Below are 27,720 nucleotides of genomic sequence, written 5' to 3' on the forward strand. Positions count from 1 at the left end.
ACACAGCTGATGACATGCATCTGCCATTTCTCAGTGCCTCCTTATAAGAGATGGGGTGGGATTGGAAAAAATAATCTGAAATAGAGGCCTCGAATGAAGCCATATTTAGTTACTGAGCTGATTTCTTCAGAAGTGCTTCTCCTAAGTAACTCTTACAGGTCAGTAGAAGTCATTGTAATAAAAATCTGTGTGTATGCGTGCCATGTATCATAAATCACTTCATCTGTGATTGACTTCTGGGCAAAATTGTGGCAGACATTTAACACATCACGTCACAGCAGCTCTCTGCAAAATATTTCAGCAGGACAGGAAGAACGTTATGAACCTGCAAGAAGGTTTTAGTTAGGGAAGATGTAATTACCAAAGCTGGATGGTGTCTAGGACACTGCGGCAAACCCTCTTGCTTTTGTAAATTTGAGTTTAACAGCTTTAAACACTGATAGCCATATATATATATATATATATATATACATGTATATTTTTTTTTTTGCCAAGGGAACAGGTTGCTCAAACTAAAACAGGCAGCATTTCCTAAGCAAAACAAACCAATCAACCAACAAAAGACCTTAGAAAATAAATAAAGAAAAAAAAGTGTTTTCTCCTGTGACACCTTAGTGGGCAACCATGAGACATTCACCACAGAAACACACTTTCTGGGCTGCAGGTCAGCTCTGTCAACATTTTGTATTTGGAACTGATCAATTTTAAGAAGTGGAATTGCACGGAGAGACCGATGTAGGGAGTCCAGGTTAGAGCAGCGCAGAAACAAAACAAGAGGAACCTATCTGCAAAGAAGACAATTGTCTTTTGCTATTGAAGCATGTGTATGCACTAGCAGTTATTGATGACCTTGCAAATATCCACATCCAACAATCATGTGGTTCGGCACACCAAATTTTTAGGTTTAATTTAATTGAAATGACAGTATTGCAACAAAACAAGCAGAGGAAAATTGACACCTGAAAGCAAGCACCTTGTGTAACACATACCCTTTCAATCTCCAGAGGAATTTTGTTGACTTGGGCTACCCATTAAATTTGCCGTATGAATGGAGCAAATAATCTCCCACAGAAGTTCACAATCTTTGGAATAAGTCAGTCCCAATTCTGCTAGGGTGCAGGGTGATGGGCTAGGTGATTTCTTAGGCTCCCTTCCAGGCCAACATTTCTGTGACATTAAGGCACATCTCTGGAGCCTGTTAACAAGAATTGGAAAGATAATGGTGGAATAATGAAACACCTACTAGAGCACGTTCTCCAAGACACCAGTGCTATCCTCCAAAGGGATACTTACCAACAGTTTTCACAGGAACTGCTTTAAGTAGAAGGAAGCTGTACACTTCTGAAAAAGACTGAAGGAGTGCAGAGGAATTCTTTTCTTGACAACCCTGCCCAAATGAAACAACTTTCTCCAGTTGCTACTGAGAGGAATTCGTTAAAATGATGTATACCCGAGTTTGTATTTGTATTTGTACAAAATAGAAAGCTAGTGCAAGGGCTGTTCTGGGAGATGTTCTATCCCATTTTCAGCTAAGGTTGTGTTGCACATGGAATGCATATATCTCAACCAGAAAAAAAGATGAACTATGTATTTCCCAAATGTACATGCTGGTCACATCATAGTACCATGGGAGCTGGACTGTGGCTGTTGAGTACTATATGGGCCCGAATCACACACACAGATCATACAGAAAACGGGAAGGAAAGGGCTCAAGCAGGTACACTTGTACCTCATTAGCAGCATGCCAAGGTTACAGTGTACCATGGATTTGTGATGCGGTCTCTCTTCTGCTGTGCAGCCCCTACTCAGTTGCGTAAGACCTCAACACAGTGCTGCTATCATTTCCTTAATGCTCTGATTTCTTACGTTTCAGAACGTACCTCCTTGCTTCTAATTATGAGAGAGCACTGCTGTGAGGTTTGATGGAAAGCCACGCACCCATGCTGTCGATCCAATTCACAGGTCAGCAAAGAAGCCCTGACCTGCTCTGGTACGGAACTATACTTGGTACATCCAGTATGTTGATTGTGCCATGGTGAAGCATATCAAAGCTTCAGTGTATTGCTTGTTCAGTCCGGTGTACTGCCTCAGTTGTAAAATGGGAATGTGCTAGACATCCATTGTATAAAAACAAAAATATGATTATTACAGTGTTGCTAAAAACTGATGTATTCCCTTTCTGTACACTGTGTTTAACAAGAAAGTGCAATTTACAACATGAACAAAATAATGAAATATTCCATGTTTCAATATTTCTCTGTCGAGCACAGTAATGAAATAAAGACTGATATGTTTTATCCACTCAGTTGATGATTAGGCTTAGGCACTAATCAGATGTTTGTTGTTATTTTTGGCGGTCACACATGAAAAAAAACCATAGCAGAAACCTTTTTTTTTTTAAAAAAAGAAATCTTTAAAAACTCGTGCATGTAGAAATGAGGCGATGGCTTCATGTGGTTAGCTGCTTGTTGATTTAAGGTAGTTAAAGGAACTAGTGCAAAACTACTCAATCTCATTCTCCTCTGCTGTAAACCAAAGCACTTCCACTGCAGGTTAGTGGAGCTATAATAAGCAGGTGGATGAGGCCCTGTGTTACATGTATGAGAATTTCCAATTGCAAACACTGGCATGAAAACTTTTTCCTTGGCCCTGTCTGTTGTGTACCTTTATTTCCAATATTCTGCCATTTCAAGGAACATTAATAAGCATAGTCAGCAAGCAGAAAAATATTACCATGTCTCATTGTCAGAGATCTCTTTGCTAGCCTAGCAGTCATAATTCACAGTTCACAGTCATAGCTAATTGAGATGCAGTAAACACAAGCTGCATTTTCAGCCAGGGCCTTTATCTTTTAGTCTGAATATACTGACATTCAACTCTAAGACCAGTATCTGCCCTATTATCCCAAAAACCTGTTGTTGATAATTTAAATAGCCCTTCAACAAAATTCATGGGACATTATAGGTCCTGATGACAAAGCATCTGAAGCAGGTATTTCACTGTAAATGTCCATTTAAGCATTGGGCTATTATGGAACTGATGTGAAAATGCAAAGATCCTTCCTTGTCTCTCTGGGACAGCAGCGCATCAACAGTCATAATCACCCCTAATAAAGAGAAGCATCCCTTCTCCTCTTGAAAGAAAAAGACTCCACACTACTTCACATGTCCGTGACAGCCTTTTATGCACAACTCATGCCATTCTGGTCAGAAAGTAATTCTGCAAGTAACCTTGCTACAAAACAAAAAGTTGTAGCTCAGTGTCATTGGTCTGATTTAAAAATCACAAACACATGGAGAAACTGTTGGGAAATTTTTTCTAATTAAAAAAAAACCACCACACTTAAAAAATGTAGATTAGCCTGTTCTAATCACAAGTCAAGTTTAAAAAATAAACACACAAAAGGTCCAGTTTCTTACTTATATCTCAGTGTGGTGAGAAGCTTGTTACAGAATGGCCCAGCCATAAAAATGCACCGAATGCATGACTAGCAGCATTTGCCAAGGTTGACCCTTATCCTGCTTCATTTGGGTAAAAATGCCTTTGATGTCAGCTGGAGCAAGTTTTGTTCCTCATAACATCACAAACCCAGGAGAGAAAATCTCTTCTGGTGACTCTCTTGCATGCATCTGGAAACAGGTTCCAAGAGCAATTTGCTGAGCATATTTGTTTCGGCATATAGAAACAAACCATTGCCGTTTTCTGCCATTTAGGGGCAAACCAAGTATTATTTACATCTGATCACTATGGCTCTGAATGGGAAAAAAAGAAATGCACCAAACCATCCTGACATTGCATGCAGTGCAGGATGTCTTACTTCCTTACTTCAATTCTTGTGTGCACAACTGACATGCACATGCATGCGCATGTTGGTTTTTCCTACCAACCAAGATAAACCTTGGCTTGTTTAGATTCAAGATGAAAAGTAGTATTCCACCGTTGCACAGTGTTCTAAAAATCTCACATTTACGAAGCTCTTTCCAAATGTGTTCATTAAACATCACGTGCATCTTACGGCCATATGCAGAAGTATAATTTAGAGTGTATACTTTGTAGGTTTCTTTCTCTGTTTTACCCACTGATTATTATGTGCTGTAAAACCTCAGTTATCCAAACTAGTTAGGGGAATGAAAAAGGGAAATAAAAAGTAGGTGATGGAAAAGTCTGTTAATAAATGCCATAGAAAAAGCAGTCCACACAATGTCAAGAGATGTTATTAATGCCCTTTCTCTTCTTAGAAAAACATTATTAGTACGAAAAAAGCACTAAACAACTAAATAGTTTACCTCTTTTGTAGCACATTCTTACAAGCAGCAGGCATTTTTAAAAACTGTGGATGAATGCACAGCACATTTTATCCTAATTTCCACTGTGCAAATTCAAAGTCCTAGACGGAATAGCACAGCTGAAAATAACAGCTGAATGACTTGAAAGATGCAAGAGTGTATCTGGAAACATGTACTCATAACAAGTTGAACTACCCAATTCTTCCATGGTGGGCAGACATACAGGGTTAACCTGGCTGCTGATATAAATGGAAACTTTCCCAAATAATTTCAGCTTTCTCCATTTACAATTCAGTAATACTTGGCACCCAAGTGCTGTTACTTATGCTCTGAATAGCTGTAAGCACAAAATTTTGTACCTGATAAAAGCCACAGATGTGCCTGGGAATTGTTTTTAGTTGTCAGACCTGTAAAAATGAGATGGTGATATTTAATGCCACCCTGCTTAAGGGAAAAAAAAGAGGATATGCAAAGACATAACAATATAAAAAATCCCAACTGTAAACTGACATGTCCAAGAACAGAATTACACGCATAGAGGTGTTGTTTTTTTTAAGTGTTCATCATTTTCTCATGTCCAGTGATTTTTAGTGCACATAAAGCTGCTAGCCTTCACCAAATCCCGCAGTGTCCACATGTGCTAACTACTGTTTTTTGAGGCTAGCAATTTCTCACTGAAGTGCTTCCAGTTGATTTGGCCTGAACTCATTCCAACAAAAGTTTTTTGTGTTTGTGAGATCACTGTCATGAATATACATCTTAGTGCGATGTCCTTAAGGGCCCAATCCCACACACAAAGTTTTTCAATGCTGAGGAAACCCAGCAGATGCTTCTCTGGTGCAGGACAGTCCAGTGTTTGCTTTCAAGCAGTCGGCTTCTTTGCAGCAGCTTGCGTATTCGTCCTGACTCGCTTCTTTCCTGAGTAGTAATCTAGAGAATAACATGCAAACAGACAGAATTACAACTGCAACGCTAATAAGGGCTGCTTCAAAGAAATCTCTCAAATCTTGTTTCTGTCATTTAGACTCCTCTAAGGCTAGTGAATGGATAAAACTAATACTTTTAGTATGTTCCATATGAAACTGTGTAATACCAAGCAAAACAAAGGAAATGCTCTGGCTTTTATCCAGTTTTGATCAAAAGACTCTCGGCTCTATTACACAAGATGAGCAATGTGACATTTCACTCCTATTTTTTAGGTCTACTGCTGCAGTGCTTTCCAGTCAGAAATAGTTAATTTTTCCTCCTTAAACATAACAACAAACGAATAAATAAATAAATCACCAAGAAGAAACATCCTTATGGACCGCTTTATTTCTGCTTATCAGATCAAATGTGGAGTCAGGGAGGACTGCATAAAACCTTGCACTGCTACTGAATTATAACTCATTCTTCGCTCAGATATTAAGTACGATAATTCAAAGGGAGAACACTTCTTTTTCATACGGTCATGTGGTTGAATTTCCATTTTCAGGTGCAAATAAGGCAACATTAACTACAGAACTGCACATACAACAAAGGGTTTATATAAGAATTATTCACCTGCTTCCCACCCTCACACTGAAAAATATACTTTTTGGGTAGATAGGGCTAAATTAGCTGAAACAGAAGATAAATGATTATTTATGTTTAGAATTTATGGGGTTTACCTGGTGTTGTTTATCTGTATCCATATTAACAAAACTGCTATTTAAACTAACTGAGTATATGGGCTTCACAATGTTTAAACCTGAGCTTTATGTAGAGTCAAATTGGCAGCATAAACATAATACCAAGTACTATTGGTAGGATGACTGGAAACATATCCTCCCAGGCATGGAATGCTGAAGAAGAACAATAATCCACTGCACTCTCTACTATTCAGAGAAAAAGAATAGTAGAAAGAAAATAAAGCTTATACTACAAAATATAATCCTTATTTCGCCCATCTATAAGACTTCTATATAGTTATCTTTCATTTCATTTGGGGAAAATAAATGCATGAAGGACATGCGTAGCAGGTGAAAGTCAGAAAAGACTTTAGACAGTCATTATTCCCATTCCTGCCTATGAAGAATTCAGCTAGAGGCCAGCTGCTATGTGCTCACATGCCTCATGGCTGAGACCAATTTCAGAACTGATGGAGGCATGTAATAGTCAGGGGGATACAGATTCCCCAGAGCCATATTTAGAAGGTCCAGCCTTCCTCTAAGACACTAAACAGAGTCCATGGAAGTTGGCTACTTTCCCTGAGGGCCTCTGAAGAGCACTTACACTGCCATAAGCAACACACTGAGTAGGAATATTTTGCCTGCAGCTCATCAGTAGGAAAACCTGAGTGCAGGGACCTAAGAGGGAATAATTTCTGTTGCTTAAATATACTTACCTAAATACCAGATTTCCTTTCATCCCCATTTTGTCCCATCCACCTTGCAGAAAATGGAGCTTTAGAACCGTTTTTGAAGCAATACCAGCTAGTGAAAATGCTAGATTGTTACGAATTTTCTCAACCCTGACCTTTAAGCAAAGGAGACTTAGAAACCTTTCCCAGAACTGCATAGGTTTGAACGAGACTGAGACAAGTCAACAAGTTTGGAAAAGAAGCGTAGAGGTGGCGTGGTTCACCAACCTTGGTTATTGAAGAAAAAAAAAAATAAAAAGAAGGGAAAAATATGAAGAAGACTTATAGCCTGTAGCTGATCTAGTTTTTGAACTTGAGGCTCTCCCAGAAAACAGCAGAACCACACTGGGACCACAAGGAAAAAAGAGAGAATGAGGATGGAGCGGTGTACATAAAAGGGGTGGGAGATAGAAGGGAAAACCTACTTTTGTGTTGCATGTCTAAGGAATCAAACAGTGCAGGAAAACCTCTGCTCCTTCCACTCTAGAGGCACCAACATCCACAAAACCCCACAGCTGACTTTTAATATGCTGATATTTATTTAATGGCCCACAGCTGTCTTTTAAAGTCTAAATTAAACACACATCGTTGGATCTTAATGTAAAGCATTGCAGTGTTCTTGTTGACTGAAGGAGAATGCAGATAGCTGTGCTCAGATCCAATCTCAGATCTTACTGCTAAGCAAACTTCATTAGAGGATGGTAGAAGCAGAGTGAATGGCCGAAGCAACGGGTTGGAGTGTATCAGTAGGTATTACTTTCCCATAAAATTGTCTGTTTTGCCTGAATTACTTCAGTTGTACCCAGAAGTTTTCTGATGCTAGAGGGAAACTTCTAAAGCGTAGTTCAGCTGGCAATATGAAGGCTGTAAGTTTGTGTCTATGTGTCTGTCTGTCACTCTGTGTACAGGAATGAGAGAGGGACTGATTTCCAAGTCTCACCAAAAAAGACAACTGCAAACTATTTTCCTGGCCCATTTCATAGGCCCAGATTCCTTGGGGAGAAGGGTACTGATGTTAGACTAAAGTGTTTTCTCTTATGAAAATACATGTGGGAAAGTGTTAAACTGTGTAGCGTGGTATTTTGGTTTCCATATCCCCTGTTGAAATGTTTCTTGCCTGAGAAAAACAAAATGGAAGAAAAATATCCCCTGGAAATATCTGCCTAATTTACTCCCACACACCCAGTGAAAGATTTATAATTGAAGAGCAGTTCCCTCAAACCATCACAACGCTGTACTCTGAACTACTCTTCTGTACTCGTACCTGTAAATTATAGTGTTAATTACTTAATGGCTGTAAAGTGCTTTGGAGAAGAAAATAGCACTCATTAAATATCACTGCTCTGTACACTGGTGTACAGTGTTCACTCTATTAATCTCCAATCTCTCCCCAAACCTCTCTCTACCAATTAAGTTTCACACCCTCAAATAACATATTATTTTATTCCCTGATTTATTGTGATCAACATCGATGTTCAGAAAGTGTTTCCTGAACCTTAGCTTCCATTATCTCCAAGGCAATTTCAAGCTGGTGTCTTACATCAAATTCCCAGAAGGAAATCTTTAGTCTAGGTCTTGAAAACCTCAGACTTGGATTAACAAAATCTTCAAAAGGACATGGAAAATCTAATCTATCGGATTAGATTTTTCAAACAAGCCCAAATTCCTGTTGAGAACAGTAAAGGGGGGACCAAATTTCCAGAAGATCTTGGTATGCAGGACTCTTCTATGGGTGCTGAAACTCCTTTGTTTTTACAAGTTCTGCTGAGAGGCATTTGAAAACCTAGCCTCTTCTGCCACCTGGCCAAGTTTAAGATTGATCTGCCATTATGTTTCTCAGATGCCTTCACTGAGAATAAAATCTGGGCTGAAGTCAGAAGGTGAACTGATTCCTGCTTGAGAAATAACTCCACTGCCTTTCTCACACTGCCTGTGAGACCCTCCTGACCATCCCAATCAAGTGGTCCTAAAAGGACCCTGAGGGCCAGGAGGGTGGCTGTGGCCCAGTACCTCTGAAAAACACATCACATGCCCATTTATTCATTCTTTATTTTCTTTCAGATCCTCCTTTAAAGGGCTGCACTTTTTTAAAGCAAAACCAGTGCATGTGCCTGCCGTAGAATTTCTTGTTTGGAAGCAGGTTTGATCATCAGAACAATACCAAGGCATTTCATACCTGTTAAAGATGTCTGTCTTCTTTTCTTCCCTTCTGGAACCTTCCCAGCTCCTGTTTGCTTGGAAGCCTTTGGTTTCTCCACCAGTGCCGCCAGGGTCAACTGGTGAGCCTTTTCCTCCCTGCACAGAGGCTGGTGCAGGTGCCACAGTGGCCTCCGGCTTTCTCTCACCACACAGCTGTGGTAGAAGGCTGGCACCTCATGGCCCCCCAGCTCTTCCCACTGCAGGAATCCCTCCATTGGCACATCCTGCAGGAAATCGAAGTTCCACTTCTGCTGGGCCACCTCAATGTTGCTGCGCAGCATGTGCTGGAAGTCCCAGTGCAGCTGCTCATGGTCTACCGGGCCAAAGAGATTCCGCTGGGTGTGCACTATCTTCCCCAGCTGCCGCTCCATCTTTTCTCCCTGGTGCTGCTCTCTGGTGAGTGTACCCAGCAGCGATTCCCTGCCGAAGACAGAAAGACCATCATCTGTGTGTGGCAGTAAACCCAAATCCCTTTGATACTGCCATGAAGAATTCTGGCTTATTTTGGATGAAATTTATCCCAGTCTCTAGACCAGAGGGAAAATCCCCATTGGCTTCTATAGGATTTGTCTGTTGCAGCAGCTTTGACAGGGAAGAGGTAAAGGTGAAATGCCTCTACCTCTTCTGTGCATCCATATTCCAGTGTATCCCAAGCAAAGGTTTGCTCTATGGGGACAGAGCTGTACAAGGAAGTGGAGAACACTCCTTGGGGCAGTGACTGTTATTTTCCTTTGTTGTGCTTTGTTTACACTGTCTAGCAGTGAGCAGTCTTGTTTATGGGACTCAGACTCCTAGGAGCTGCTGTAGTATGAATAGTGGCAAAAGAGAGAGCAAAGAGGTGGGAGTTGAGAAAACTGCCAAGAACATCTTTTTAAACAAGGGAAATGTACTGAAAAGGAGGAATTCTAGAACAAATAATGGAGATGGCAAAAATAGGAAAATACACAAACTAGCTTACTTTTACACAATTACTTTCCCAACTACTCTAACCATTTACTTTACAGCATCAGCCAGTTATAGGACAAAGATGACCAGAGATATCACTTGGTTGCTGCCTGACACTTTTATTCCTATTTCCTGAAGCAAGTGCTTGAGAAATATCCCAGTCCCAGACAACAGGATCTCATTTCTGGTATCAACAAATCCCATTCGTGCACTGGGCAGGCCAGCATGTGGGCAAGAAAGGTTTGCATCTTCCCCTGGCAAGTAAGGTGGAGACATGGTAATGATGAGGAAAGAAATCAGGCACTTTGCAGATTTCACAGACCAGCAAGGGCTGGTACATAAATTTACCAAGTATGTTCACCTACTGATTTCTGCTCAAGTCTTCAACTTCTGGAAGAGCTTGAAAATAGATCTTCTGTGTCATTCAGTTTTTTCTCTCTCTGCATCCCAAAACCCAGTCCCTTCTCCAAAGCTGCAGATGCATTGTAGAGGACAGGCTAAGAACAAACTTCAGAGAAACATTAACAAACAGCCATGGTTTGGATCTGTTGCACTACTGAATTCTGAAGAGTATGAAGAATTTAGGGATTGAACTAAGAGAGTTAAGCCAGCAACTATCTGCAGATCATGCAGATAGTTAAAAATGGAGCAGCATAGCTTTTGCAGAGCCACATGTTTGAGCTTGGTCTCAAGCATCCCAAAGGGTGCTTCCACTGCAGTAGACACAAACCCAGATGAAAATTGTGTAACCACCCTTCCCTGTTATTTCTGCAGGTCTGCATCTAATCTAAACAAACTCTGAGCATCCCATTGCACTCATGCCCAAGTGCCTGACTGTCACTTTGTGGCCATAGTATCAAGAGCATATCAGCAATGGGCTGCTCTTGGCATGGAGATGGTTTTACACACCAACGGCGGCAAAAAGCTCAGGCAGTGAGGGTATGCTGTTACCTCATTTCAGGTGGAAGCTGAGCATCAGTTTTGCAGGTGATAATGCAGAGTAGCAGGGCTCCAGTGAGGCAGATGGGCTCCTGCATCCTTTTGTGAACCTTATTCCTTGCCCCTAGTGGCTCTGAAATAGTGAACCACAGATGCATGGCCCACAGTCATTGGAAACTGAAATTGGACCTCCAGGTGTAGGTTGCCCTTCTGGCGTGTGTATTTATTTCCAAATATGTGTGGTGCTCTGAAGGCTGATGGCTCCCAAATGCAGAGACAGGCACGTGTGGGTGATAGGTCAGAAAGCAGTGGAGCTTCATGCAATCATGGTGTCTCCCTGGCTCCAGCTGGCTCCCATCAGTGGTACTGCATCATGCCACACTGTGACAATAACCCCAGCAGATGCTCCTTGCGCCTACGTGGTCCCAGCAAAGACTTCGGGAAAGCACTTTCTCAAGAAGCATCTGAGAGCATGCCAACAAGAATAATCCTTTAGGAGCCATCCAGAATCCCAAAACTTAACATAAACTTTTCCCCGAGTTGTGTGCAAACATGCCGTCAGCCATGGGGATGCTCAGTGGTGCTGGCTGTCACTACAGCTAACAACAATCACACTACTGCTGTGCTGCTTTTTCATCTGGTGCCAAGACCCCAGCAGCCTAAACTAAGCTCATTGAAAGGCAATCTATCAGTCTCAGGAAGGCACAGGCAGTGTTTTGAAGGAAACATGCAGTAGGAATTGCATTACAAATTGGCCTTTTGGAAAGAGCCAATCAGGGCCATGAAGAAAGAAGATGTTCATCAGGCATTTGTGGCCTCCACTATTTTTTAATTTATTTATTTTAATAGCGCATATGAATGAACAAGGAGATAATCTGTCTTACTCTGTTTGTGATTACAAGAACATGGGAAGAGCTGCTCCAGGGCACACTATGAACCACGTGTCTTGTCTTTAGGGCTGTTTAATTCCAGGTGTTTCAAAAGAAGACAAAAAGCCTGCAGAGAGGATAATTATAGAATAACCTTTCCCTACAGAAAGTTTCCTCCTAATGCTCTTAATTATGCAATGAATCACACATGCTTATAACTCTTCTAAACTTACATCATGTGTATATGTGGACCGTTGCTGTTTCCATTACTCACAGTCACATCCAGGGTTAAATCCTGGCCCAGCTGCAGTTGCTGCAAGCTTACTGCTGCAGAGCTGGGATGCTCTTTGCAGAGCTCTTTCCAGGTCTCACTCCAGGGCTGCACTGTCACTATTCCCACATGCTGGTCTGAGCTGCAAGGCTGCATTAAACACCTGCAGAACCTGACTGAAGCACTTCAGAAATGCAGAAACACTACTGGTAGGGTCTCCTCTTTCTTGACCCATGTTTACTGTGACACCCAGTAAGTTGCAAGCCCCACGCTGCCAGCCTTATACCTACCCGTACAAGCGCTGCTCCTACAGGCAGGATGTGGAAAAGAAAGCTAAAGGGAGCTCTCCGCTAGAGGTGGATGTGCTGTGTTACGGGCTAGCTTCAATGGAAAGAAACACAAACTTCCTGAGGTGCTTGCTTCTTGGGCCACGCTTTCGGGGTACCAGAGGAGCAGTAGGTGGCATTTCTGGACTTCCCACGTACGCACAATTTAAAAACATATAAGTAAACTAAAAGATGATAATATAGGAATGGATGCTGTGGATTTTTCTTTCTGTCGTTCTTCCGATGGAGGTCTGTTTCTGTCCTAATTTTGACCCCGAACGAGCGTTGCCAGCTATGAACGTAGCTTCCAGCACCTCGCTTGCCTGCGGCAGCTGCTCACGCACCTCACTCTATACAGACCCTGCTGCAGAAGGGCAGACCTCCCGGCAGGGCACACAGGCAACCCCGACCCCGCCACATACGGCCGCGTACAGCCGCTCTCCGCCACCGCAGCCCCCACCGCTCCCTCCCGTCCCACCGCCGTCGATGGGCGGAGCTCACTTACATGCGAGGCACCCCGAATGCTGCCCCCTGCGCTCTCCCTCGCGCGGCTCAGGGAAGGGGTGTCTCCGGCAGCGGCGGACGACGAGGAAAGCGGCCGGGGTCGCAGGCTGCCGCCGGGCTCGTCCCGCGGCCCGGCCCGGCCCCCGCCCTGCCCCGCCTCACGTGCCGCCGGGCAGGGCCGAGCTGAGCCGGGCCGGGCGCCTCGCCAGGCGGCGCTGCACGTGGCTCCGCAACGTGAGGGCCTCGGGCGGCTCCGGCCAGCTCGGCGCGGCCGTGGGGAGCCCGTGGGCCACGGGATGGCGGGGCTGCGTGTCTCGCGTGGGGAGGAGCGCGGGGCGGCTGCGAGACTGAGGAGGGGGTCAGGAGGAAAGTGGGTGTTTCTATTGTCAGATCTTCTCGGGTGAATGGGCAAAATGGGAATTTTTGCCGCCCAAGAATGAGGTGGCTGAAGACAGGCTGGGGAGTGAGGATGGGGATGCAGATCATGCTTGCACAGAATCACAGCATGGCTGGGGTTGGTGGGATCTCTGGGCTCATCTGTCCTAACCCCTGCTTGAGCATGGCTGCCCAGAGCAGGGTGTCTAGGCCTGTGCATGGGCAGCTTTTGAAGATCCCTGTGGAGAAGACTCCATACCTCTCTGGGCTACCTGCACCCATGCTTCTGTCATCCGCACAGCACAGAAGTGCTTGCTCATGTTCAGAGGGAACCTCTTGCATGCCATTTTGTGCCTATTGCCTCTTGTTCTGGCACTGGTCCCCTGAAAAGAGCCTGGCTCCATCCTCTGCCTGCCTTCCCTTCAGGTGTTTGTGGGTTCAGGTGTTTGTGGGTATTGCTCAGATACCCCCGAGCCTTCTCCAGCCTGAACAGGCCCAGCCCTCTCAGCCTCTTTTCACAGGAGAGGTGCTCCCAGAGTTCGGTCACCTTTTGTGACCCTTTCTTTGGGAGTGGGTGATAGTCAAGGTCAGGAGACTTGTGCCAGCCCGTGCATCTGCTCTCCTTCTTGCCAAGGTGGCCCCATCTGTGAGGTGGCTGTGCTCAGCTGCCTGAACAAGAAGACCCTGAGAGAGATCAGTCTGCAGCACGTGTTTATATATCATTGTGATAGATGATGTATTTTCCTGAGCTTTAGCAGTATGTAGCTTTCCACAGAAGGAAAGTGTTTTCCAGTTGCTCCCAAAAGATGTGTGAAGAAGGCTGAACAACCCCTCTGTGACAAGGTAGGCCTGCATTGTTTTCTGTGTTTTTCAGGTTAGAAAACACAGGTGAGAAGTGGGGTGGCATTTTGTTACTTCTAGAGGAGCTCGATCTTTGGTATTTCCATTTCTGCATTTGAAAGGCCTGCTTGTTTGTATTGTTCTGGGTTTCTGTACTGTTGTTCATCAACTGGAAGACAGATAGAAACTGGAGAAAAGCTATGATTTTCTTCAGTTCATTTACAAACCAATAGGAATAGCGTTAATGATCAGACAGACAAGGCTAGGAATTGTCCCTGTGGGACAGATGTGAGGATGACTTTGAGCTGTTCCCATCAGAGCATTCCACAGCTCCCCTCAGCTTCCTTACCAGCTCCTGTCCCAACCTCCGTACCAGTCTCCCATAACACCCACAAGCATCCTGGCCCACTACATGCTCTAGCCCACCAGCCTTAAGCCATTGTGCCCAGCAAAGGGAACAATGCTGTGGTGTTTATACAGTGGGAAGGCAACAACTGGGTGAAAATATGAACACAGAATGCTCGCATTTCAGCCCACCCACTCTTGGCACAGGACTTTTAAAGAAAATGCATTTTAAGCATTTTTATAACTGTGTGTTTTGATGGCAAGATTTTTTTTTAATGTAGTCTAGGTAGAGTAATTTCCTACTGAGGTAACAAAGCCATTTATGTCATTGTTTTGTTTGTTTTACAGACAGTTGACCACTTTGGAGACAGAATTCTGTTTTTTTCTTGATGATTTTTTAGGGGAGGACAGGGAGAAGTTCTAATTAATAATATAGTTTGTCTCGTAACTGCATGTAGTCATGTATGCACTTATCTTAGGCACTTGGATGTGTTTGTGCCAAATGCTATGAATCATCCTTTTAGCTGTTTGAAATTGCTATCTGAGGTTTCATAGGATTACAGAGGCAATTCATATTTAAACATCTCCTGATGGTGATTCTTATGGGATGAAGTTCCACAAGACCAAGTATTAGGTCCTGCCCTTTGTCCACAACAGCCCCGGGCAACACGACAGGCCTGGGGCAAAATGGATGGAAGACTGTGTGGAAGAAATTGGCCTGGGGATGTTGATCGATGCTTGGCTGAACATGAGCCAGCAGTGTGCCCAGGTAGCAAAGAAGGCCAGTGGCATCCTGGCTTGTATCAAAAATAGCATTGCCAGCAGTAGCAGGGAGGTGATTGTCCCTCTGTACTCAGCTCTGGTGAGGCCATACCTTGAGTACTGTGTTCAGTTTCAGGCCTTTCACTAGAAGAAAGACATTGAGGCCCTGGATTGTGTCCAGAGAAGGGCAGTGAGGCTGGTGATGGACCTGGAACACAAGTCTTATGAAGAGAGGCTGAAGGAACTGGGATTGATTAGTCTGGTGAAGACGAGAGTCAGGGGAGACCTTATTGCTCTCTAAAACTACCTGAAAGGAGGTTGTGGCATGGTGGAGGTTAGCCTCTTCTTCCAAGTAACTAACGATAGGACTAGAGGGAGTGGTCTCGTGTTGCATCAGGGGAGCTTCAGGTTGGATATTAGGAAAAATTTCTTTTCTGAAAGAGTGGTCAGGCACTGGGATGAGCTGCTTAGGGAGGTGCTTGAGTCACTGTCCCTGGTGGTGGTGAATAAATGTTAAGATTTTTTACGAAAGGACATGTATTAGTGGGGAAATATTGGTGGTAGGTGAACTATTGAACTAGATGATCCTTGAGGTCTATTCAAATCTTGGTGATTCTGTGATTCATCGTCAAGATTTTACTTTTGGTTTGCAGTGTTCTTCTTGCTGCAGAGGTTGTTCTCCAAAGGATTATTTTCCAAGTTAGGTTTGCCATCCATTCTGACTTTCTAAGATCACTCATCTTTTGATGTCTCACACTCTCCACTTAATTCCCAGATACTGTCTTACAGTTTATCAGGAGGGGAATAGGACAGTGGGGTGATGAATGGGCTGGTTGTAAAAAGAAGACCATATATATGTTGCCTGTCTTTCTGTCTTGTATTTGTCACATCCTCAATATCCTTTGATCCATCAGGATTTGTACTTTGCTGCCTGTAGAGTACTAGATGGGAAAACAGGTTATGGAAGGCAAGAGCGCCAGTGTATTAGGTCTTTACAAAAGTACTTCTTTTTTTCAGTGCTGGTTGCATAGTGTTTTGCAGCTTCCTGACTTGGTACATACCAACAAGAAGTAAATAAAAATAAATGCATTGTTTATATATGTGGACTGGATGTGACACCTAGAACTAGAAACTGAGAAAAAATGAAGGATATTGGTGGTTTTGGTGAGAAAGAATTGTTAATGTAAGGCAGATATAATAGATATGAAGAGTGACATCACTGTTACATTACTACTATTGTTACTATTACATCAGTTTTGGTCTCTGCAATGCCAAGGACTTCTGTACTCTTTAACTTGTAGCCTTTATGAGTGAACAAAAAGGCAAATTGCTGCTGTAGGTCAGAATGCTCTAATAGCATGCGCCTTGAAAAATGTTATTGAGTAAGTTCCTGTTATCAATTAACTTCCTAAGCAGAAAGATAAATGGAGACAGAAGAGTCAGTGCTACAATATCTATTCACCTGTTCACTTGAGATTAATTTTCAAATAGGTTTAGGAATATTGACTATATCATAAAACCCAGACATAAACACAGGAAAAATTAAGAACCAGACAATCATCCACACTTCATTTATCCTCTTATGTTGCATTTAAAATATCATCACAGAAACTTGACCCTGTATGATTTTAAGGGCATAGGAAAACTCCAGAGTTTTTCTCCCCTCTTTTGCCTCCTAAATCAGGTTTTTCATTAGTTTTCATATATGCAGTGTTCCTCAATAACTGAAACAGTGTAACCTTCTCATGAAAAATCATAGCTGGAAGGCTCAGTTTTGGGGGAGAGGTAGGGAGAGCCCTCTCTGTAGGGAGAAAAAAGCTGTTTGTGAAAAGAAGCAGTGGTGTAGGTGTCTTCAGCTTGCTCGAGTAGGTCAGAACTCCCAAATTGCAGTTCTTTATGTCCAGAGCTGCTTTGGTGGGATAACCCTGTGCTCTGACTGGATTCAGTATGGCAAGATGGTGAGTGAGGAGGGCTGGGAGGGCAGGAAAAGTAGAAAAAGGATGTATTTCTTAAAGAGACGTATGGTATCACCTGTCCTGTAGTTCTGTCAGCTCTGTGATCTTGCAGATTGGCAGAGCCAGGGAGAAAAGAGTTCATGCACCAGCAACAAAGGCAGAGAGTCCATCACAGCCCTGCCCTTTTCCCTCCAGCCAGGCGGGATGTGCTCTCAGTATTGGACAGCTGACAATCAGGTAAATAAAGATAAGGATCGTGGAGAATTTGCTGTTTGCTTGTGGACTCTGTCCACAAGTCTTCCTCATCACTGTACGTGAGAGGGATGTTTGGAACTGCTCTATGCCATTGCCTGAATGAAATTTTTGGTGTTCAGTCTTCAGGCAGCCAGATTCAATCATCCTTTTCTTTTGATCAAGTTCTTCTTATATGACAAGCAGCAAGACTGCAAAACAAAGCTATGTAAATTGTTACTGTACTTCTGAAGACAAGCTCTTGAGCTATATTTTGTAATTTCATCTCCATTCACTCCAATATAGCCTTTTTTAAAAGGCTCTTATTTTTAACTGTATTTTCAGTGTTGTAATTCAGAATTCAACCCTTTGTTTAGGGTGAAAGCTACTATATGATGTTCCGAGCGTGTTCTGGAGTGTTGCAGACTCCAGCAACTACAGAAGAAGTGAATTTAAATAAGTTAGTTTTGTAAACAAAGCTTTTGTGTTGTCTGCAAGTCAAAACATTATGGAGGTCAAAATGTGTTCTTCACTAATCTACAAAGGTCACTTTTGGGCCAATAACATCAAGCAGTAGAAAGAGTGAGGTTTTGCCAATGCTTGTCCTGTAGCCAGAGGCAGTCCACAGCTTCTGTCTGTTTCCTATCTGGCAGTCAAATTTGATAGTGCATTTTCTACCTTTTTTTTTCCACTCTCCCAAGGGTAGGAGTCTTAGAGAGGTGGAAAGGCAAAAGGGTTCCACTCATTTTCTCCCATAAGGCCACTGCAACCAGTGCTCCCTAAATGTCAGAAGTGATGAATGTGCTTATTAAGGATCTGAGTCATTTGCCCACTCTTCTGCTCAGCAAGCTGATAAATGCACATGATCTGTGGCTAAAACTATGCATGCATAGAATGACCAGCTGGATGCTGTTGGATTAGGTTGCATGACTGAGTTCTGTTTGCCTTCTGCACTGACACTCTGATTTGGTCACTTTTCCTTTATTCAACTGCCAGTTTTCAGAAAACTTGTGAAAGCATCATTTTGTTTGATATTTCTTCCCTTCTACCAAATATGCCAATAGATTCCAAAGCTGTTAGTGGAGATTTGACAGAAGAGTAGACGAGTAAAGATCTTATATGCTTTGGAGAACAGGCAGAAAATGGCAGCTTATTAAGGATGTGACAAATGCAGTATGTTATGGCTGTTATCTGCTCCCTATATGTCCTTTTTATACTTCATCCTGTATGCATTCTGAGTATGAGCAAGAAGACATGAAAAATAGGATGTAAGTTAGGGCATCTCAGTGTCTCTATAATGTTTACATGGAAGACCTGTGAGATCTGAGAAGAACAAAGGTGGCAAAAGCCTCCCTAGTGGAGACCCAAGTGCTCGTGTTTGTACTAGATCTTCTCATGAATTGGGATATGAATTTAGAATCATGGAATCACAGAATCCTTAGAGTTGGAAGGGGCCTTTAAGGTCACCTAGTCCAACTCCCCTGCAATGAACAGGGACATTCACAACTAGATCAGGCTGCCAGGGGCTTGGTCCAGCCTTGCATTCAAAGTGTCCAGAGATGGGGCATCCATCATCTCTCTGGGTGGCCTGTTCCTGTGCCTCACTACCCTCACTGTAAAAAGACACTTTCCTTATATCTAACCTAAATCTATCCTTGTTAAGCTTCAAACCATTTCCCCTTGTCCTGTCACAGCAGACACTGCTAAAGACTCTGTCCCTTTCTTTCCTGTAGCTCCCCTTTAGATATTGAAAGGCTGCTATCAGATCACCTTGGAGCCTTCTCCACGCTGTACAGCTCCAGCTCTCTCAGCCTGTTTTCATAGGGAAGGTGTTCCACCTCTTGGATCATATTTGTGGCCCTCCTCTGGACACTCTCCAACAGGTCCATGTCTCTCCTGCACTGAGAACTCCACATCTGGATGCAGTACTTCAGGTGAGGTCTCACCAGTGTGGAGCAGAAGAGTAGGATCACCCCTTGACCTGCTGGTTGTGATTCTTTTGATGCAGCCTGGGATACGGTTGGCTTTCTGGGTTGTGAGGGCACATTGCTGGCTCATGTTCAGCTTTCCATCTATTAGTACCACGAGGTACTTTTTGGCAAAGCTATGCTCAATCTTTTAATCCCCCAGCTTGTATTGGTAGTGGGAGTTGCTATGACCCAGGTGCAAGACCTTGCACTTGGCTTTGTTGACCCTCATAAGGTTCTCCTGGGCCCACTGTTCAAGCCTATCTAGGTCTTTCTGGATGACATCCCATCCCTCTGGTGTCATCAGCAAACTTGCTGAGGATGCACTTGACCCCATTGTCAATGTCATTGATGAAGATATTAACTTGTATTGATTCAGCACTGACCCCTGTGGGACACCACTTGTTGCTGATGTGCATCCAGACAGTGAGCCATTAACCTCCACTCTCTGGGCTTGATTCTGCAGCCAGTTCTTTGTCCATCAATGATATGGTATGATTTTATGATATGATTCATCAAACAGTCCACCCATCTAAACCATATATTTCCAATTTGGAGAGAAGGATGTTGTGGGGTACTATGCCAAAGGCCTTACTGAAGTCCAGATAGATGACATCAGTGGCCCTTCCCTTGTCCATTGATGCAGCACCACCATCTAGGCCACTAGGTTGGTTAAGTGGGATTTGCCTTTGTTGAAGACATGCTGGTTCTCCTTTATCACCTCCCTGTCTTCCATGTGTCTTAGCATAACTTCCAGGAGGATCTGCTCCATGATCTTTCCCATCACAGAAGTGAGACAGACAGTTTGGAAGTTTCTGGGGTCATCCTTTTTACCCTTCTTAAAAATAGGTGTGACATTGCCTTTTTTCCAGTCACCAGGGACTTCACCTGATTGTCACAACTTTTCAAATATCATTGACAGTGGCTTGACAACTTCATCAGCTAATTTCTGGTATATCACTTGTTTCTTGTTGCCTGTAGTCCGTAAGCATCAGCTTGCTCCCTGATATGGCTTTAGTGAGGTGCAGATTGGACTTTCTGAGATGGTGCCTTGCCGTGTTTTGAGGGGCCATGTGCCAAAGTCCATTTTTCCATTGAGTGTGAATGGAAGAGCATAAATTTTGGTGCTTTTCATGCAACACAGTCCTTCAGCCCTACTTTGGCAGGCTTTTCACCCTCAAACCTGTATGTGCTCCAGGATGTGTAGCACTTGCCATTTTGAACTGAAAATATAAATAAATAATACATAAATAATAAATAAATCAGGCCTTAAGACATACAGGGCTTGTTGGATACCTGGGGTCCAAATACGACCTGTGTGGGTGTGTGCAGTATGTGTTGCTTAATCTCAGAACCAGAGAATGGTCCCCAACCCTATTTTATTCAGTGTTGTACATATTGTCTGTGCTTTTCCACTTCTGTTTTGTTAAAATTTTCTATCTTAATTGAAAGCAAAATCATTGAACTATGATAATGGATTTGTAAGACTAAGGTGTGCTTTGGAGAGCAGTAATAGTACCAGATAGTTCTGTAATAGTACCAGAAACTCTATCTAAACATTAAACAGATTAATTTTGACAACCTCAACAGCCAAATATTTTTTCAGTTGTATAATAAGGTATGCATAGGGCAACTTAGGGCAGCACTAAATCTTTGAGTGAGGTTTTAAACTGTGGGAGATAAGAGAATGTGGTACATATGCTGCCAATGCCCTCAAGGGAGAAGTTCACTCATCACATAAGGAAGGTGTGCTGTGTTCCAGGTTCCCTTGGAAAGGCATTTATTCAGTAAGGCTCTATAGCAGACGTATGTGGGTGAGCCTTACAAGTACTATGTGGAATGGAGTGAAATGGTCCCCCACCACATCCTTATCTCCAAATTGGAGAGATGCGGATTTGACAGGTGGACCACCCAGTGGATAAGGAATTGGTTGAAAGGCCGCAGACAAAGGGTGGTGATCAATGGTTCTGTGTCCAGATGGAGGCCGGTAATGAGTGGTGTCCACCAGGGGACTTTCTTGGGACTGGTGCTCTTTGACATCTTTATCAGTGACATCGATCATGGAATTGAGTGCACCCTCAGCAAGTTTGCTGATGACACCAAGCTGAGTGGTGCAGTTGACACAATGGAAGAAAGGGATGCCATTCAGAGGGACCTCAACAGACTTGATAGCTGCGCCCAGGTGGATCTAATGAGATTCAGCACAGCAAAGTGCAAGGTTTTGCACTTGGGGTGGAGGAATCCCAGGCATATATACAGACTGGGAAGAGCAATCCTTGAGAGAAGCCCTGCAGAGAAGGACCAGGTAGTCCTGGTGGATAAAAAACTGAACATGAGCCAGCAGTGTGCTCTTGCAGCTCGGAAAGCAAATGGTGTCCTGGGCTCCATCAGAAGAGGGGTGGCCAGCAGGGAGAGGGAGGTGATTGTCCCTCTCTACTCTGCCCTTGTGAGGCCCCATCTGGAGTACTGTATCCAGGTCTGGGGCTCCCAGTACAAGAAAGACAAGGAGCTGTTGGAGAGGGTCCACACGAGGGCCACAAAGATGATCAGAGGGCTGGAGCACCTCCCCTATGAAGACGAGCTGAGGGAGCTGGGCTTGTTCAGCCTGGAGAAGGCTGTAGGGTGACCTCACTGCAGCCTTCCAGTACCCAAAGGGAGCCTACAAACAGGAGGAGAACCAACTCTTTACAGGGGTAGATAACAGCTGGACAAGGGGAAATGGTTTTAAGTTGAAGGAGGGAAGATTTGTGTTGGATGTCAGGGGGAAGTTCTTTACCAAGAGAGTGGTGAGGTGCTGGAACAGGCTGCCCAGAGAGGTTGTGGATGCTCCATCCCTGGAGGTGTTCAAGGCCAGGTTGGATGGAGCCCTGGGCAGCCTGGTCTAGTATTAGATATGGAGGTTGGTGGCCCTGCATGTGACAGTGGGGTATGAGCTTGATGATCCTTGAGGTCCCTTCCAACCCAAGCCATTCTATGATTCTATGAAATGTGCAATATCAACATAGGAGACTAAACCTGAGAAACATGGTAGTTCAAACTAGTTCAGAGACTGAACTGCACTCTGTAGGTCATTGTGACTTGGATTATAGTTTTTGAGTGTCTAGGAATAAAAATGAATTCCCAAAGACAGCATGAATGGAATGGGCCAGTGTGAAAGGTGTTGAAGGAGAGGAGGTACTTGGAAACAGGTGACCTGCTGTTTTATTCAGCTAGGGACTGTGAGAGACAGAAGAGATCCAACACTAGGGACCAACCTTTCTAATGCACTGGTCTGGCTGGCATTATTAGGTGGGGGTTGTGGTGGCTAGTGTATGTGGTCACCTGGCGTCAGTTGTGATGGTGAAGGAGGGAGCTCTCAGTGCTGAGCTTCATTATGGTTTCTGTTTTTTGTTATTTTTTCCTAGTGGAAGCACTTGCTTTTGGTTAGTCAGAAGAACAAGTGCTTCTGTAACCTTCCTGCCACCAAAGCTGCCCCATATCTCTCAAGGCTTTGAAGAAAGTTGCTATATTTGGAGCTGTGTCAGAATCTTGGCCTTAGGCCTCCTTTTGAGGCTGGCACTGATGTCAGCGGGAGAGGGTTTGGGCTAGCCCTACTCAGTTTTGAAAAATCCCTCCTTCAATTTTGATCCTTCTCCAGCAATTTTGCTCATGGCCAGGGCCAGGGGATCTGCTTTCAGTCACCAAACTGCATCTGCAGCTATGACTGGTTGGAATAAAACTTCAACATCCTTGAAGGCTGTGTGCTTCAGAGCAGTACCTAATCATCAGCAGGTGAAAAAGCTAATATTTTCTTGAGTAATACTATGCATTTCAGTGCATAGTGGGTGTTTTATGCCTTCCTCTGGAGCATCTGGCTCTAGTCACTGTCTGAGATAGATGCTGGGCTAGATGTAGCATCTATCTGCCTCAGTGTTGCAGTGCCTATGCGCCTATCTCCCCTGTGGGCTAAAGTCCTGTGATGTCCTTCCAGCTGGTAATATGCCCAGGACAGAATTTTAGCACCATCTGCCACTTGAGCTGCTTACAGCCTCAGTGTAGCATTATTGAAAATAAAGCTGTTTGAATGAAACAAGTGTTTGGAAATGAGCTGTCTTTCCTGCTCCCTTTCGCTTTGCTCTCTCTCTGGGGATAGCAGTGTGCAAGAGAAAAGGAAGCATGAAGTGGGGAGGAAGGAGAGGACCTTGGTGAAGCCTGACCAGGGCACTAGTGCTTCCCCTTCTCCCTTCTTGCTGGGGATACAGGAATGAACTTTTATATCACACAGGAGATGTTTACCACAAAACAGCACGATAGTTTCAACTGCAAATGAGCTCTGAGGATCAGTTTCCCTTGGTATAAACGTAGCTGTCCTCATACCTTAACCCATCACCTGACACGTTGAAAGAGAAGGAGAGAGTAAAGAGCCAAACACAACATTAATTGGAATTGAACCTTTCTTGGGACTCTTTCATTTTTCCTTCAGTTTTCATGTTTCAGTTACTTACTTCATTTCTCCCAAACACCAAGAATGATAGCCCAGGCAACGGCCTGCAACATCGCTCATAGGGAAGATATTCTTGTCTCCAGCACAAATGTTTAGTTCTGGTCAGTCTGCAGCCGAAGCAGTTAGCCAGTTGGCTGAACTTCCCTTGTGCTTTCATCAGGGTTTAAAGTGAACCCATGCTGTCAAGGGAGACGGCAGATATTTTATCCTTTTTTCACATTTATGTGCTCTGAAACAGCTCAACTGGGACAAGTTAAGTCTTGGGGGCATATACATTGCCACAGAAGTGTCAAGGAAGATTAAAAACAGGCACGGAAGTTTGAAGGCTAGACTAACCCCAAGAAAATGCTAGAAGGGGAGCTTTTTTCTCAGTGCTAGGTAGAAGGAGGTTAGAAACCATCCATGAGGACACTGTTGGCTTTTTTTTTCATTCTGACAGCCTATATGGAGATTGCAGTCTGGGTTTATGTGCTTTGTAGTAAAAGAGGAAGTAATTAAAAAAATAATTCAACTAACTTTTCAGGTGAAAAAGGGTCACAGCAGTGGTAGTGGTACCAGTCTATTGAGGATATCATTAAAGAGGTTTAGATTGGAGACAGCCTGGGCTTTAGTGACCATACCCACACTAAGTTCATGATATCAAGGAACGTGAGCCTGGCAAAGAGCAGAGTCAGGACCCTGAACCTCAGGAGAGTGGCTGTTCAAGAAATTATGAATGAGATTCCCTGAGAAACCGTCCTTTGGGACAAAGGAGTGGGACAGAGTTGTCAGCTCTGTTACATAGGAATGCCATCCTGACATGCAGAGATAGGATCAGGAAGACCAAGGTGCATATGGAACTGAACTTGGCAGGGGATGTGAAAAAATAACAAGAAGGGTTTCTTTAGATATGTTGGTTGTGTGAGATAAGCAAAGGATAATGATAAATGAGAAGAGACAAGTAGCTTCAACAGACATGGAGAAGGCTGATGTACTCAGTATGTTCTTTGCCTTTGTCTTTACTGACAGTCAGGCTTCCCATGCCTTCCATCACCTCTAGGCTGAGGTTGGAGGAGTGGAATTCCTCCCACTATAAGAACAGAGCAAAAAATACACCATCTCATGAGACTGAAGGATACAAGTGTATGGGGCCAGATGACATGCATCCCAGGGTCCTGAAGGAACTGGCTGATGTGGTTGCCAACGTGCTCTCCATCATATTTGAAAAAGGGAGAAAGCAAGACCAAGGATCTCTTTTCTGACTGGAAAGATGGTGGTGCAGATCATCTTGGAAGAGATGTAAATGCACACGCAAGAAGAGGAGGTGATCCAAGACAGCCAGCCCAACTTCACCAAGGGCAGATCATTCGTGACCGATCTGATGGCCTTCTATAATAGAATGATGGCATTGGTAGACAAAGAGATGGCAACAGATGTCTTTTACCTGGGCTTGTGCAAGGCTTTTGACATGATCTCGCACCATATTCTTGTTTCTAAATCGAGTAGAGATGAAGGCTGGACTAGTTGGTGGATAAAGAGGTGGTTGGATGGTCACAGCCAGAGGATTGTGGTCAACAGCTCTTTGAGCGGGTAGAGGCCGGTCATGAGTTGTGCCCCTCAGGGGTCCATCTTGGGACTAGTGCTCTTCAACATCTTTATCAATGAAGTAGACAGTGGAATTGAGTGTGCCCTCAGGAAGTTCATGAGCGACACCAAGCTAAGTGGTGCAGTTGACACAACAAAAGGAAGAGATGCCAACCAGACCGACTTGGACAGGCTTGAAAAGTGGGCCCACATGAACCTGGTGAAATTCAACAAGGCCAAGTGCAAGGTGTCACACTTGGGTTGGGTCAATCCCAGATATCTGTATAGACTAGGAGAACTTGCTGAGAGCAGCCCTGCAGAGAAGGACTTGTGGACTTTGGTGAATGAAAATCTAGACATGAGCAAGCAGTGTGTGTTTGCAGCCCAGAATGTCAACTGTATCCTGGGCTGAATCGAAAGAGGGGTGGCCAAGACCAAGGGATATGATTATTCTTTCTTCCCTTCGTAAGGTTCCATCTGGAGCACTGCATCCAGGTCTATGGCCCCCAGCACAAGATAGATATAGAGCTGTTGGAGCAGGTCTAGAGGAGGGCCTCAAAGGCGATCAGAGGGCTGGAGCGCCTCTCTTATGAAGAAAGGTTGAGGGAGCTAGGCTTGTTTAACTTGAAGAGGGGAAAGCTCCAGAGCGGCCTCATTGAGACCTTCCAGTATTTGAAGGGAGCTTATAAAGTGGAGGGGGACTGACATTTTACATGGTCTGATAGTAGTAGGACAAGGGGAAATGGTTTTAAACAAAAAGAGGGGAGTTTAGATTAGGTACTCGGAGGAAATTCTTCACTCAGAGGATGGTGAAGACACTGGAATAAGTTGCCCAGAGAAGCTGTCGATGCCCCATTCCTGTAGGTGTTCAGGTTGGATGGGGCCCTGGTCAGCCAAATCTAGTGGGCAGCACAGGGCAGCAACCCTGTCCACAGCAGGGGTGTTGAAACTAGTTGGTTTTTAAGGTCCCTTCCAACCTAAGCCATTCTAGGATTGTTTTAGCACATATATGTGTTAAGGCTGGGACAAAGGGGGAGTGTTTCATATTGCACATTGTGAGTAACGAGGAGTCAAAGACTGGGGTATAGAATATGTTAAAGGAATGTTTAGTCTCTGTTTCAGAAAAGATGTTCTGTTAGCTGTTACACTGTTCATTTGTTACCCAGGGGAAATAACGAGGACAAGATTTTTAAAAAGAAAAGAAGAATGAGAAAATTCACAAAAAAACTGTCCCAAACTGGCCCAACGTGGAATACAAGCACCTTTCCCTCCTTTTTGCCCTCTGTGGTTCTTGCTCCCAAGTTAATTCCTCTCCATTAATCCTTAATTATATGAATTGCCACAATGTATGAGATGTTTGTTAACATGGTATGTTATCTCCCACTTGCCCCACTTTTCTCCTGGATACTTTCTCTCCCTTCTCCTTCCTATGCTTACTTCCTCTCATCCTCTCCCACCCCACTACCTGCTCCCAGAGGCATCTCTTCTTCTTCATGGTTCCATTTTTCCTCCAGGTCTTGGTGAGTTAATTGCTGTGGAGGGCTGTGGTGTGCTGTGGTCCTGTGCTAGCAGCTCACCAGCAAGAGGACACAGATTTTCATCCATTACCTTATAAAGGGTGGGGAAAACTGTTGTCTCCATTTTGCTTTTATATCTGGTAGTTGAGAGGTAGCCAATAGAAGAGGTTTACTTGAAGTGGCAAGTCAGGGCCAGGAACAGGTTGACTCAGTCCTCTGGTATCTCATCTCAAATCCTTTCTCCTGGCTGGCAGTTCCTGCACTCCTGTGGGTGCTGTCTGACCTGTCTGTTTAGGAAGGGCAGGTGGAGCACAGTTGGCAATGTGAGAGCACTTCCAGCACGTCAGGCAGTATGGTGGGAAAAATGTGATGCAGGGGAAGGCTGGGCTCAGGACTTGGGTGTGATGCTGGAAACCTCCCACTTCCCTGTGGGATAAGCATTTAAGCTGTTGTTGCTGTTTCTTTCAACAAATAAGCAAGGCGTACGTTGCAATTTATACCAAGTAAGGAAGTCTCTATAAAACATTCCCCAGATTTGAAGTAATCATGTTTTTCAATGGAATAAAAAAAAAAAAAAAAGAAATTGGCACACAGCATCTTCTCTTAAGTCCAGGCAAGACACACACATTCATTTCCAGTAGCAGCACAAAGCGTTCTGACTGTAACTAGGTGAGAATGCTAAACAGACCCGGTTTCCCTGTTGGTGTCTGAAAACAGGGATAAATTCCTCAGCAGACAAGAGACAGATGGTGCAGACATTACTACAATCCTGGGTTTCTGGCATCAGAAAGTTATGCAAATCCAAAGGTTCAGATTGTGAAAGATTGGTAATTAATTATTATCTCTATTGGGATGCTGTCATCCTTTGCCAGTGGCACAGAAGGCTTGCAGTAAGCTTAGCTCTAACAGGCAGGCAAAGCACTTTGGTGATGGCTTTAATTCATCCTTGGCTGGATGAATAAT

At 43.9% G+C, this 27,720-nt stretch overlaps 1 protein-coding gene across 8 annotated transcripts; it reads right to left on the reverse strand.

Moving 5' to 3' along the window:
• Window positions 1–881: 881 nt before the first annotated feature.
• Window positions 882–14,124, reverse strand: LOC101751545 (cyclin-dependent kinase inhibitor 1-like). Of its 8 annotated transcripts, XR_006934345.1 has the most exons (6): window positions 12,721–12,874; window positions 11,634–11,745; window positions 10,176–10,318; window positions 8,843–9,285; window positions 1,294–5,216; window positions 882–1,195 (listed from the first exon to the last, which is right to left on the reverse strand). XR_006934345.1 is itself a non-coding variant. In XM_046915761.1 (5 exons), the coding sequence occupies exons 3-5, from the start codon at window positions 10,232–10,234 to the stop codon at window positions 5,149–5,151; spliced, it is 570 nt and encodes a 189-aa protein (XP_046771717.1). In that variant the 5' UTR covers window positions 10,235–10,282; window positions 11,634–11,745; window positions 12,721–12,874; the 3' UTR covers window positions 882–5,148. The 8 variants fall into 8 exon arrangements, 7 of the variants coding, with proteins under 7 accessions (XP_046771717.1, XP_015146293.1, XP_046771740.1 ...); XM_046915761.1 differs by having other exon boundaries at window positions 882–5,216; window positions 10,176–10,282; XM_015290807.4 differs by having other exon boundaries at window positions 882–5,216.
• Window positions 14,125–27,720: the final 13,596 nt, after the last annotated feature.

The sequence above is a fragment of the Gallus gallus genome, chromosome 1 (assembly GCF_016699485.2).
Source record: "Gallus gallus isolate bGalGal1 chromosome 1, bGalGal1.mat.broiler.GRCg7b, whole genome shotgun sequence".
Lineage (NCBI taxonomy): Eukaryota > Metazoa > Chordata > Aves > Galliformes > Phasianidae > Gallus > Gallus gallus.

What these genes read in the sequence shown, in the direction of transcription:
- LOC101751545 (XM_046915745.1), bottom strand. Translation starts at nt 13,314, where the DNA reads ATGCACAGGCCTAGACACCCTGCTCTGGGCAGCCATGCTCAAGCAGGG. An exon ending in GCATTCGGGGTGCCTCGCAT is followed by an intron (nt 11,746 to 12,720) that starts GTAAGTGAGCTC and finishes TCCTCTCTGCAG; the next exon opens with GCTTTTTGTCTTCTTTTGAA.